Source organism: Vicugna pacos, chromosome 14 (assembly GCF_048564905.1).
Source record: "Vicugna pacos chromosome 14, VicPac4, whole genome shotgun sequence".
NCBI lineage: Eukaryota > Metazoa > Chordata > Mammalia > Artiodactyla > Camelidae > Vicugna > Vicugna pacos.
The window spans coordinates 65408475-65421579 of NC_133000.1; the positions used below are offsets into that span (position 1 = coordinate 65408475).

At 40.6% G+C, this 13105-nt stretch overlaps 1 protein-coding gene across 2 annotated transcripts in view; it reads right to left on the reverse strand.

Moving 5' to 3' along the window:
* The window catches only part of NALCN (sodium leak channel, non-selective), a 258985-nt gene that overhangs the window by 18895 nt on the left and 226985 nt on the right, over positions 1 to 13105 (reverse strand). For both annotated transcript variants that reach the window (XM_072976491.1, XM_072976492.1), the window contains 6 exons: positions 6782 to 6902; positions 6596 to 6694; positions 2482 to 2575; positions 1877 to 1983; positions 1602 to 1676; positions 784 to 903 (listed from right to left, as the gene is read on the reverse strand). In XM_072976491.1, the coding sequence (XP_072832592.1) occupies positions 784 to 903; positions 1602 to 1676; positions 1877 to 1983; positions 2482 to 2575; positions 6596 to 6694; positions 6782 to 6902 (616 nt within the window). The remainder of the gene's footprint in view (positions 1 to 783; positions 904 to 1601; positions 1677 to 1876; positions 1984 to 2481; positions 2576 to 6595; positions 6695 to 6781; positions 6903 to 13105) is intronic.

Consider the following 13105-nt stretch of genomic DNA (forward strand, 5'->3'; position numbering starts at 1 on the left):
TTTGGATATGGTAGGTTAAAATACATTATTCAATTAAAATCATCTGTTTCTTTTTTCATATTTTAAATGTGAGTCCCAGAAAATTTAAAATTACACCCAGACCACCTTTTATTTATATTGTACAACACGGGTCACGATCACAGTCAAGTTTACCCATGGCTGTAGTTTCCGAGCTGGACCTCAGACGGAATGGAGGGCGGGGAGGCTGAATGCATTTTAGGCAAAACGATGAGAACTCAGGTGCAGAGATGAGGAATGATGGATTTCGAGAAATGGCAGCTGGGTGTCTGGGAGAAAATAAGGCAGCAGAGTAGCGGAGAATCACACTGTGAGACCCTGATTACAATGCAGTGACACCGAAGCCACACACCAGCGCTGGGAACTGGGTTCAAGTCTGCTGATTCAGGCGTGGGTATGAATCTGGACAGGTCTCTTCATCTCTGGGTTTCTGTCTCTCTCTCTCTCTCCTGTTTCTATCCTTTGATAAAGTAAGGGTTAAACCAGAGTATCTCTGAGGCCCTTCTCTTCATCACTCACAGGCTCTAGGACTTTGAGGGGCCAGCTTTTGTGTGTGTGAAGAATGCAGGTGTGTGCGCACATACGTGTGTGTGTGTGTGTGTGTGTGTGAGAGAGCATGTCTGAGGTCCTGTCACAGTCCAGGCTGAATTTTAGGGGGGTTAACCTGACAGCTGAGAGTAGGCTGACATGGAATTAAATGAGACTAGAAACAGAGTTACCTGAACTGAAATTATCGACTGAAATAAACTGCGGCTCCGTGCTTACCAGGAGGGCAAAGTGAAGCACCACCCAGACCACGCCCAGGGACGTCACCAGCAGATCGTACCGGTTTCTTCTGCTTTGCCAGAAGCCAGCAGGTGACATCGCTATGATCTTCATTGTCACCTGGGGAGGAACAATGACGACGGTGAACAGAGGCTGAGTGTTCAGCATGTATTTAAATGTATTAACTTGAGGCACATTATCTTTTTAAAGGATGTAGGAACCAAAGAGAAGAACTGATTCCTGCTGTATGTGTGTGTATATATATATATGTAAATCTAGATTCTCCACACTCTTTTCACCTTGTTTTATGACTAGTTCTGACAGCAGGTTGTTTTTCTTCCTCAAGTAAAAGATCACAGACTTGGGGAAACATCCACTGGTACAGGATGAAGTAAGGATCTGCTTGTATTTCAAAGAAGATCACACTGGAAAGCTACGCTATGTGGACTGGGGATTAAAATAATCTTGTCTGGGCGAACTCCCTTGGTCACCATATTGCAATTTGAGTCCCTGAATTACAGTGGTTTGTGCCGTTTGCTGGAAATGTTTGAACTCACGTAACTAGAGAGGCCAACATGCAGATACAACAATCAACAGCAGTTAGCCATTCCTGCTGTTCGAGAAACGGAAATTGAAAGTGAAGTCTTTGTTCAAGCGATGCAGAGCAGCCTAGAAAGGAAATATCCCAAGAGCAGGCTCTTCCCTTCCCCCCAAAGCGATGGAACACAGAGTTGAGAGTAAGTGCCCTCGGAGGAGGACACGGTTTTACTTGCAAACGCGCATGGCGGCCCCCGGAGCCAGCTGACTCATTACTGTACCTCTAGAACAAAGATGAACGTGAAAACCACCGACATGGTGGCCAAAGGGACAGTCACTGGGTCCTCGACGTCCCACTGTAACAGAAAGAGCACGCAGGTCTGTGGCCACATCCACCAACACAGAAACGCTTTCCCCTTCCTCCCATCTGGACGTGACTGTGAATTTTAATTGTTTATAAATGTGCACTGGGAGTGTATGTGGCTGCTGGCAATGTTCTCGGACCCACCAATGAATAAAAAATCCATTCCCAGAGTCTCAGGATGAAATAAAGTACCTTGACGGACAGCAGCACCGACTGGGCCAGGACAAGCAATGCAATTGTCCTCTTAAAAAATGGATGCTGGGTGATGTCGTACATCTTTGCTCTGAAACCATCATTGTCTGGAAAAGAAAGGTCAGGCAGGGGCGTTTTAGACGAGGGTCACATTTACTTTCTTGTCTTTCGTTTTCTTTAATGCTCATCTTAAAACCCATTACATTTTTTTTTTCCTTCTACAGTTCAATCTATTGTGAAGTGTTTGGCAGGAGTGGCTGGCTCTGAATATTTAAAACGACGGTGCATGACGCTGTCTGTATTGGAAGGAGAACCGCATCATTCAATTTCTGTCAGTTTAATACATTTCACTCATACGTTTAAAAGGCAAGCACAAACATATTTTATTTAAAAATTCATTTTTTCATTAAGGCTTATCCTAGGAGCACTGAAGCACGGCCTCTGGGTGGTTGATTTTAATAGCCTATGGAGAGATCTGTTTCTATATTAACTTATGCACAACCGCCTAGTGGCCTCACGATTATTATTTTAATTGAAATCGCAGACTCCTGGGGAATCATGAACACTGGGGCCCAACATGAATAAAATCAGAGCATCTTTGATACCCGGGCGAGGTGGCAGATGAAGAGGCTGTGCTATCTTCAGTCGGCTCTTCAAATCTTCCCATCTTCTCTGATCTACCGTCAGCAGAGCCGTCCCCTTAATAAACAAAGGAAAGCAGAGAAAGACCCTTTGTCGTGCGCTCCACACCAAGGACATCTGCAAACGGGGTGCTGAGACAAACAGGACTCATTTGGTTTTAAAACAAAGATATTCTTCTGATACCGTGGTGGTTCGATAAACATGGTCAGAATTCTCAAACGTGGTCTTGAGAGGAGTTCTGGAAAGGATGGTAGTGGGTTTAGAAGGTTCTGCAGCCTTCAATGGGTGTCTTTGAACATGATAAATTTTCAGGTTTGGGAAAAAAATCTAAAGAAGGTTTTCTACATGAGTAGATTTTCAAAAAGGGATATTCACTAACAGGGATTTGTTTCCTTTCCTTTCCTAGTAGAAAACGCTGCAGCAAAATTATAGCTTGTCAGTGCTGCCGCTTCTGGTTAAGAATATTGTGTCTTTTTAGAAAACATTCTGATATGGGCAATTGTAAAACTATTTTTAAGTGGTATGAGGTCACAGAATTTGGATCTTTTGAGAAATTAATGCTGTGACAACTGGCAAAATGAGATCAGATAGTCTGTATTATACAACTGAGGCTTCATTAAACTGCACATGAATATATTATATTATGTTTCATTACATTATATTATAAAGGCAGAAGTATAATTTAAGAAACTTGGGAAAAATGCACCTTCCCACTCCTATTTTGCCTTTCCTGCCACTGAACTAACAACTGTCCTTCAGGGGTACCTCCTCCTCCTATGCTTTCAGACTTGTGCTGCTTATGCACGTATAAATATGTAGAAATGTGTGTGCTTTGAATTTCAAAAATTTATATAGTGGTATCCAATATGCGCTAGTTTATGCAGTTTTTTTTTATATTCATTGAACATTAAGTGTTCCAAACAATGAGATACTAGATCCGATTAGTTTATTTAACTGCTCATACAGTATCCCACTGTACAAATATATCAGAAGGTATCATGTTGGGTTTAGGCAATGCTGCAAAAAACACACATGTACTGCTCCACGGTAAACATCCTGCTCTGTGTAAATTTCTAGGAGAGGAATTGCTAGGGTCTAGAAATTTACCCATCTCTGTGTTTACCAGAGATTGTCACGGTGCTGTCTAAAGAGCAACAGCCAAGAAAATTGGATTCAGTCTGTAAGTGTTCCCATTTCCTCATGTTCTTGCCAATAAGTGACATTATCAGACTATTTTAACTTGGCCTTTTGATGAGTGTGAAATGTATCTGATTTTAGTTTTAATATTAATGAGATGAAACATTTTTTTGTGTGTATAAATGGTGAGTCCTGTGTGTTCCTATGTGAATTGCCTGTTCATATTCTTTGCTCATTTTTGTATCTTGGTATTTACTTTTTGATGTTTTGCAGAAAGTCTTAATATATTCTAGATACTAGTCTTTTGTCAGTTATGTGAGTTGTAAAAATTTCCTTTTAGTCTTAGCTTTTTAAAAATTTTTGCTTAGCCTGTCTTCTATCATTCAGAAACTTTTCATTTTAATGTAATCTAATTTATACATTTTTTTTTCTTTATGGATTTCACTTTGTGTTTTAATGTCAAGAACTCTAAAACTACTCCAGGGCCAAAAATAAATTCTACATGGTTTAAAATTTGCTTTTCATAGCTAGGTCTTTCATTCATCTGGAATTGATTCTTGAGTGTGCTGTGAGGTAGATATCTCAGTTTAGTGTGAGCTTTAGACAGTCAGTTATCCCAGCATCACTTACAGATGGTTTCATCTTCTCCATTGACTTGTGGTGCTAATTCTGTTTCATATATACATGAGGCTTTCCGTTCTGTTCTGTAAAGTCTAACTTTCTGTCTGTGTAACAAGGCCAACACTATTTGACTTACAGCAGCTTGTTTTTCCACATTTTGTTCATGCTCAACCTTGCAAGAGGTTTATTAATATAATTTATTTTAATGAACCAGCTTATGTCATTCTTGAGCTTTTCTGTAAGTTACTTGTTTTCTGTGTCATTCATTTCCATCCTTATCTTTGTTACTTTCTTCCTCCCACTTTCTTCGATTTTACTTTGTTGCTCTCATTATAATTTACTGCTTTTCATATTTGGCATATTAATAATCAATATTTTGATTGATTTTTTCCCTCTAGCATGTACACTTAAAAGCTATATATTATCGTCTAATTACTGATTTATCTATACATTGGGAGTTTTTATGTGATTTGTATAAACAATTTATGTAAATGTCTTGTGATTGTCTATTCTGAGTTCTTCTGTAACTCAGAAATTACTGAGAATGTTGTCTTAATAGCTCCAAACTATGGGGAATTTTTTTTTTTTTGCTATCTTTTAAAATTATGATAGAGAACATGTTGTGTACATTATCAGTTCTTTGGTGATTATTGTCTTATGACTTTGGAGAGGATAAATTTTGTACTTGGAAATGATACATATTCTCAAATTGTCAGTGTCAGAGGTCTTTATATGTTCATGAGATCAAACGTTTTTATTGTGTCAAATCTACTGTTTTCTTTCTTTCCCTCTCCTGTCTGATACATGATTTTCTTGGAGAAATGTGTTACTACCATTCATTATGATTTTGGACTTGTTAGCTTTTAAAAATAATTTGGTTAACTTCTCCTTTGTGCATTTGGAGGTTCAGGAATTGTGTATCTTTGTCGTCACGGGACTGAGTTCATCTGAAGTCGGAAGTCTGCTCAGAGGGCCTGAACCCTGTTAACTGACTGAGTAGCTTCTGCCCACATTCTGGATTTTCCAGTGTCTGCTTCACTGAGTGGCTCAAAGTCATCTAAAAAAAAGTCCACCTTCCTCCTGCTGCTTGGGATTAAATTGAACACGCTGTAGGGCTTAAAGAAACTGGTTATGAATGTGTTCAAGTAAAATAGGGGGGCTGAGAGATACAATCTCTACCTTTCTCTCTTTTCTAAATTCCACATTTCTGTGAGTTGGAGGAGTGTTGGGGTCCGAAGCAGGGATTTTCAAGTCGCACCCTTTGAAAGCCCGAATGAAATGACATCCCCATTAGGCACACATCAAAGGTGGCAATTGGCTGAGGCGCTGGTACCACACACGTGGAGCCTGGGGGATTGTGAATGAGACAGTCCACGCGCAGCTACACAAACCAAAGGGCGCTGATGTGAACGCAGACGAATCAGTCCCAGCTCTGAGTGACGCGGGCTAGCACAGGGCCGTGCAGGCAAACCTAGCTTTAATTCAATGCAGAACAAATGGGGACATTTTTATGCCCTTGGACGACAGTCACAGGCACTACTTCTGAGTTCTGGCCCCCTTTTCTACTCCTTATAAGCCCCAGACAATGATCTCACCTCTCTAGTCTGCTTTTCCTTCAAGTGTGCATTTCAGAGGGGAGTTACGTAAAACCTTAGTGCGTGATTCCAGAGGACTGACCCTCACCCAGCAGAGGGCAGAGCCATCAGGACTTGGAGAACCACACAGAATGCTTCTCCCAACTTTCTCTTTAACAGGATGCGATGCAGGCTGTTTTCCCCTTTGGGAACTCTTGTCCTGTTCACTAGAGCTGTTACGAACTCAGCACGCTTCCCGAGTTCATAAAGTATGCAGTCTTTATGTGAAATTAGAAAAATTTTCTTTTTATCCCATGAATTAGGATTTAAACATTTCTACTGCAACCCCCAACCCCCCACCACCCCATCAAAATTCTGAGTTCACCTACTGGGCTCCAAAGCAGCATCCAATTTACATTTTGTGAGAGTGATATCACCTGCAGTCAATGCCATGTTTCAGTTATTGTATTTTAATAACTTGCTGCCCATCCTTTCAATTTGAACAATAGGAGATGTGCTTTTCAGCCATCAGCAAAGTTACCAAAAGAGGAAATTTAGCAAGAGAATTGTGCTCTTAAATACTGTGCCTGAAAGGCAGCAATAAGGTAGCTTGTGAAATAGTTACAGAGATTATTTACACCCGTCACATCACGGTTTAATGCAACTTCATGTTGGGTGTGAAAAGGGAGCTCAAAGTGTGCAGCTAAGAAATAAACTCTGTGGAATTCAAGCCACGAATTCTTACCTTGTTTTCATTGAAATTAGCAATAACCACTCCAACAAAAAGGGTCAGTCCAATCATGCAGCCCAGGAATACAAAAACATGAATGTAGATTCCATGCATCTGTATAAATGAAAAAAAAAAGGTTATTCATCAAAGCCAATGAAAGCAACTGTTATCGCGATCAAAGGATTCCGTGTGTGCGCTTACCGGCCCCACGCGATGAATAATAACATCTCTCACTTCCACCCAGCCTTTCAGGGAGAGGACTTCAAACAATGCCAGCATAGCGTTTCCCACGTTGTCAAAATTAAAGTTCCGCGGATTCGCCCTGTGAGTCAGAAAGGGCAATGTTCGGTGAAATTCTGATGAAAAGCACCCTGAGCAAACATCTATAACTCTCTTCAATCTCGAGTGCAAAGCATATTTGGAATTTAGAAGGTAGCCTTGATGGCACGTGTTTGCTAAATCCTAACAAAGCATCCAGGTGTCGCCACTGATCATGTAGCTAATTATTACGTAATGATGAGGTGCTCTCAGTTGAAAACAACAAAAGGCTGCATAATTCGACTTCCACCCCTGGAGGTTCTGTGACGTTTCTGGCCGGTCTGGATTGTATTGAGGACTTTCTGGTTAGAAACTGAACAGGGGCGTCGGAGTTGGGATGTGAAATCTGAAAGAGTTTTACAATTGAAAACCTTTCACAAGGCATGAATTATAAATCAAAAAGGGTAAAGTGAGTAGAATCCGGCCACTTTATTTCACTCTGTGTCATCATGGGAGCTTCACACCATGGTGCAGTGATGCTGCGGGGTTCCTGAGATGGCTCAGAGCAGATGTGTCTCAGACACGTCACTCCCTCCCCGGGGGATTTCTTCTCTCATTAACTCCGTGTTCTCGATAGATGCGTCTTCTGGACCCCAGCACACAGTATGCCGCCTACACCAACAGTTGACGCCTGATTTCTGAAACAGTTTGTTCCCTCTGTTTTTAGGGGGTCTGGGGGGACATTTCATTTTTTATTTTTCTGACATGTTTACACTTTTCTCTTCCAAATAACAAAAGTAATGCTTTTTATTGCACTGTGTCTCCCTTAGTCATTATGTAGCTAACATTTGTGTTAACGGAGGATTTCAATGTTTTTCCCTCCTTTTCAGGGGCTATTTTAAATAATTAAAAGATGTAGACAGCCACACACTGGAAAATCACGACTATCACCACATTTCCTGAATTTGATGAATTGAGCTCAGGATTGCTGGATAGGGCAGGCCTACGGAAGTCTATCTAAATGATATTTTGATAGTTTCTTTTCCTGCTAGCACATTTATCAAAATTTAACCTTCATAAGAGGTCACACTCTAGGGGGAATCTGGTTTAGTATTTTTCTACGTCTTTCATGGTTTTCAAAATATAGAGACAATCATGAGATGTACTTTTTATAAGTTTTCTTTTCTAAAATACTCAGTATGTGGGAATCTGATAAAACATAACACTGAAACTAACTTGTTTTTAAAGGTTTAAAGCGATTGGTAGAAATGTTTTCTATATAGGGGAAAAAGCCTCACTCAGAAATTCGTATTTTGGGATTCTGATTTATATTTATAAGTATGAAAGTACAAGCATCTTCCCTTGGATTTTCCCAACAACCTTTCCTTTGGGAGGTTTCAATTAAATGCAATATATTTTTCAGCAGACAGACGCGGTGAGGATTCTGCAGATGCACAACTTCCTTGAACGAGGATTTTTTTTTAAAGAACCAAGTGAGTCAGCTCCCAGATCTGTTATTGAACTTTCTTCCCCATCCATGTTCTTTATGTAAAAGTGCTTTTTAAGCTGAATTTGCAGCAACCCAAACTATATTCATGTTCTGTATCCTTTAGGAGTTAGAATATGTTAAAATATACTTTTAGGCTAAACCAAGAAAAATAAAAAAGAGGATCACAGACTTAGCTGGAAGAACATATCACATTAAAAAATGTCTCAGTTTTAATCATGTAACTCTTTCTGCTTTGTTCATGATACTAAAATTGAAATTTTGATACTTTACCTGGAACCACAGAGGACTTCATAAATCCCAGACACAATCTGTTATTGTCAGTTTTCCTGTTGCCCTTCCTCGATCTGGACGGCTGTTTAAACATCATTTTTTCTGGTTCATTTTAAAAAGATTACAATAATCTTGTTTATCCAATTCAGAAAATTAAGACATTGGTCCTGCCCTCACTATCTGGTCAGTCTTCAGCCCAGTAAGAAGTGCTGCAGGGACCCGCAGTCATTATTACTATTGTCCTCTGAGAAGACGGGGGCGCTGCGGAGGAAAGGAATTTAGCCTCTGCCCTTGGATGTGGAAATTCAGGGAATGACACTGTCCAGAACAGCACCCTGTATCTTACACATCTCTGCTGTTTAATCTAAAGAAATCAGAAACTTTTTGTTCTTCTTGTTGTTGCCTTGTGCTTTGGCAATAACAGTTTGAGTTTCCTCAACCTACAACACTCTCACCTCTGCCTAGCCCCTCCCTCTCACCTGCCTGAAGCTCCTCCCCCCTCACCTGCCTAGTTCCTATTCACCATTCAAAAATTAACTGAGTGTCTTCTCCTCTGGGTCCTTCTCCCTGGTTCAACCATAGTTTGGGTTGGGTGCCTCCCCTGCACATGCTGCTGCACGCTTCGGCTTTCTGTGTCCTAGAATCAGAGGCAGATACACCATGAAGCTAAAGAAATGTAAAACTTAAGCCTCAGGGCCCCACCTGGCACAGGCCCTTTCCAAGACTCAGGAAGGGGCCCAGAAGTGAGTTCATATAAGTCATGTTTTTGTTAAACTTATAAAAGCAAAGCAGTTTTATATTTTTTTCCTAGAGAGCATACTCATATTGTTAGACTTTACAAAAAAAAAAAAAAAAAAAGAAAAACTCTGATCTCTTTCTGCCTAGAATATATCACAGTGTAACTAAAAATTACCCAGAGGTAACCTTCCGGTGAGCCCCAAGTGACTTTAGGGACTTACAGAGGTAGCATGAAAACTTTAGCATATTGCATTAAATGATTTGTGATTTTATTTTCCGTTCTCCACTAGAGTTCAAGCTCTTAGGGGTCAGGGGCCATAGCTTGTCCCCAGTGACAGCATAATACCTAGTGAATAGTAAGCATTTAGTAAATTACATTTACTATGAAACTGAGTACTTTGTTGATTTCTCTCTCACACATTTCATTTTCCTAAATCCCAGACTTCTGCTTAAAACAAAACACACGGTATTTATAATATATGATGTGTTTAATCCCTTTTACCAAGGTAATTTTTATCTCATCAAGTCTGAGTGATTCAGAAGAAAATGAATGTATTCATCTGAAGAGAGAATACAGACACCAGTCTGTCTCCTGCGTTAGCTGGTGCATATGTACGTCCTAATTATGATCACCAAAGCATTCCTCCAGGCCAGTTCCCAGATATAACTTATTTTCTTAACCATAAATTAGCCAATATAAAATTACAAAGTTTTCGCCTTCTAAGTCTTGACGAGATTATTAGAGAAAGAAAATGTGAACGTTATCATGGTTACAGTTGACATTTATTGTTTGAAAGATTTATATTTCCTTAAAATTAACCCAAGTCACAATATTCTGAACGAATGGACAGAAACGACGGTGATCACTTCAAGTGATGTCCCTCTATTTGTTGATGCTTTAAAAATGCCATTGAACTTGAAACCCCCAATAATGACTTACATAAAATACTACCTTTCAATGAACTGACTTAAAATCATCACGAGCTGGTTTTGTGGAACAGGTTGACTGTCATGGGCTACAACTGGGAACTGACTTTTCTAACAGCACTACCTTCCAGAGTGTTCTGGTTCCCTTCCTGACATCTTGGGGGCGATCCCAAAGTTTTTTGTTATTTTCCATTACATGATGAATCTTGTTCTAAAAAGCCCACTCCATTCAAACCTGCACCAGGACCCCATCTCAGTGGCTCACGCCTGACCCGTGGTCTGGGGAGGGGAGGAGAGGGTTGGCCACTCTGTGCCCCTCCTCTTCCTGCTGCCATCTAGTTCTTACAAGACTGGGTGGGATGCGGCTGGAGTCAGAGAAACAGAGTCGAGTCTCGAGTGTCTGACTCTGCTGGACTCTGGCCCTTGGCGCTCTCCTCACAGCAGCCCCTGTTCTCTCAAAGCTCACTTCTGTGTTCCTAAGAAACGCTTTGTGTATTAACTGTGTTTCTAACTTCAGTAAACGTGGTACTTTGACATGTGTCCTGGCTATGTATGCGGGATCTGCTCTGTTCTGGACAACCTGACGAAGTGCCAGGTCACCCTTCCTGGCCTCATCACCCCGTCCCACCCGTCGGAAGGGGTCCTTTCCAAGGCATGCTTTTCAAACACAAACCAACCAATCCAGACCACGCTTCAATCACCTCCTTTATTGGGCTTTCACACTCTGAGCCGCTATCTACCTGCCCTGATGATCCCTGTGCCGGGTACCAGACCACAATGGACAGCCTCTCTGTCCCAGAGCCCCTGAAAAGATTCAGCCTCGCCCGCCCTCAGCCTCCTTGCCCTGCCTCACCCGTTCCTTCCCAGGGAAACCACAGTAGAGACTTGTGGCCACAGTTCTCCCCACCCCTCTGCCGGCTGACTTGCCCTGGTGCTTTCCCAAGTGGTGCCCCAGGGTGTGGCTTGCCCCCTCCTCTTGGGGACTATGAGTAACAAACTCTCTTTTCAATGGTAATCGTCTCTTGAGCCGTTGGCTTTACTCTACCTTGAACTCTCTATTGCTACACTCCCCTGCACGAGGATGCCTCACCATGCTCTTCCTGCTGGGAGTGTAGCCTCCAGGTGTTGCCTGGCTCCGACTCCTGGAAACATTCCCACAGCCTCTTCCACCTTGTCCCCACAGTGAAGGTGGGGGCAATGCCACAGGACTCCCTGCTCTTGACTTCAGTCACTTCCACGATGTCATCTTTGAGTGCAGTGTTTGCTCTGACAGGAGCTGGGTGATGGGGGTGGGTAATGTTTTAGTAAGTTCTGCCGGGACTGGTCTCTAGGCCTCTTTAGAATGTAAAGATACTTTATCTCCTATTGACCTTAGTTTTGAGACTCTAGCCAAAATTCCAAAACAGCAGGAAAAAAACGAATGTTCTGATATAAATAAATTATTTATGGTTTAGTAATAAGTTTTAATCTCACAATAAAAGAAACTGTTTATGAGTCTTTAATTTTTTATTGTAATGTAAATTAGACTGCTCTGCTAGCTAACACTGGGATAAGGACATTCCCCTGTGATAACACTTCTCTACCCTTGCTCAGCCTCACATCCAAAATTAATAGTTTTCCATAATTCTTTGGTATTAAAAAAAAAACCTAATTGTATTGAATTGTTTGTGAAAGTGAATTTCATATCAGAGAAATGCCAAAGCAGGTGACGAAGCCTCCTGAGGGTACAACGGGGTGAAATGCTATTCCTTTTAAAGAGCTTTGACATTTAGCAATGAGAATATGAATTGTGACAAAAGCCGAGGAGTTGCTGTGGTTCACTTGTTATTCTAAGAGATAAAAATGAAATAAAAAGAAAACAGATAACAATTTAAAAGGACAAACGAAGCTGATGGAACACTGAGCGCATCAGTGAAGCAGACTGAGGGAGTCAGTCCTTTCATAATCATTAGGAAAATGGATGAGAAAGAAGGTACCAGGTACTTCTGGCTTTGATGTAAATGCTTTGAAAACTCATTTTCAAAAAATACCCCCAGTTTTAAAGAGAGAGAGAGAGAGATGATCGACTGTGTTACTGACTGTCCTCTTCTAGGGTTTCATCACTGAAACCCTTCAGTGTGAGTGGGTTTTAAAATTGAAACAGCTTTATGATTTAGGCTTTTCTACAACTGTTATGAGAACCTCAGGCCTTCCTTAAAGTCAGGATGAGTTTAGTTTTAATCTGATTACAATTGTTAAAATTAAAAAAAAGAAACTGATTTAAAAATTAAATTAAAATTTGATTAAAAACTTGATGGAAAATCTCTTCTAAGCCTCACTTATTTTTAAAATTTTAAAATTTTGGCTTAAAGACATAAGTATAAGACTACGTGTGGTGACTGTAAAACCACGAGCCTCTTAATGATGGTCAGTGTCTTTAAGTCATTAAAATAAACAGAAATGAAAAGGCTAAAAATGTACATTTTTGGGGCACAGTTGTACTTATTTATTACCCATTCATTTGTCCAACAAATTTTTACTGATTCATTGCTTTCAGTCTAGATGTTTATTCCCTCATTTACTTAATAAATGAACTTATGCATTCGTTCTACAAAGATCCAGTGAGCCAGTCAGTTATGGGCTAGACAGACTGTCTCAGAGAATGCTGAAAATATTGACCCAGATCAGACAAGTTCCTCAACCTTGAGGAACTCAGAGTCCCATGAGCACAATGGGCATGTAAATAATTGTAGTGAAAAAACATAACTCATGTAATTAGATAAAGTGATTATGACAATAAAAGAAAGAGATAAAAACATCTCTATTTCTAGATGTTTAGAGAG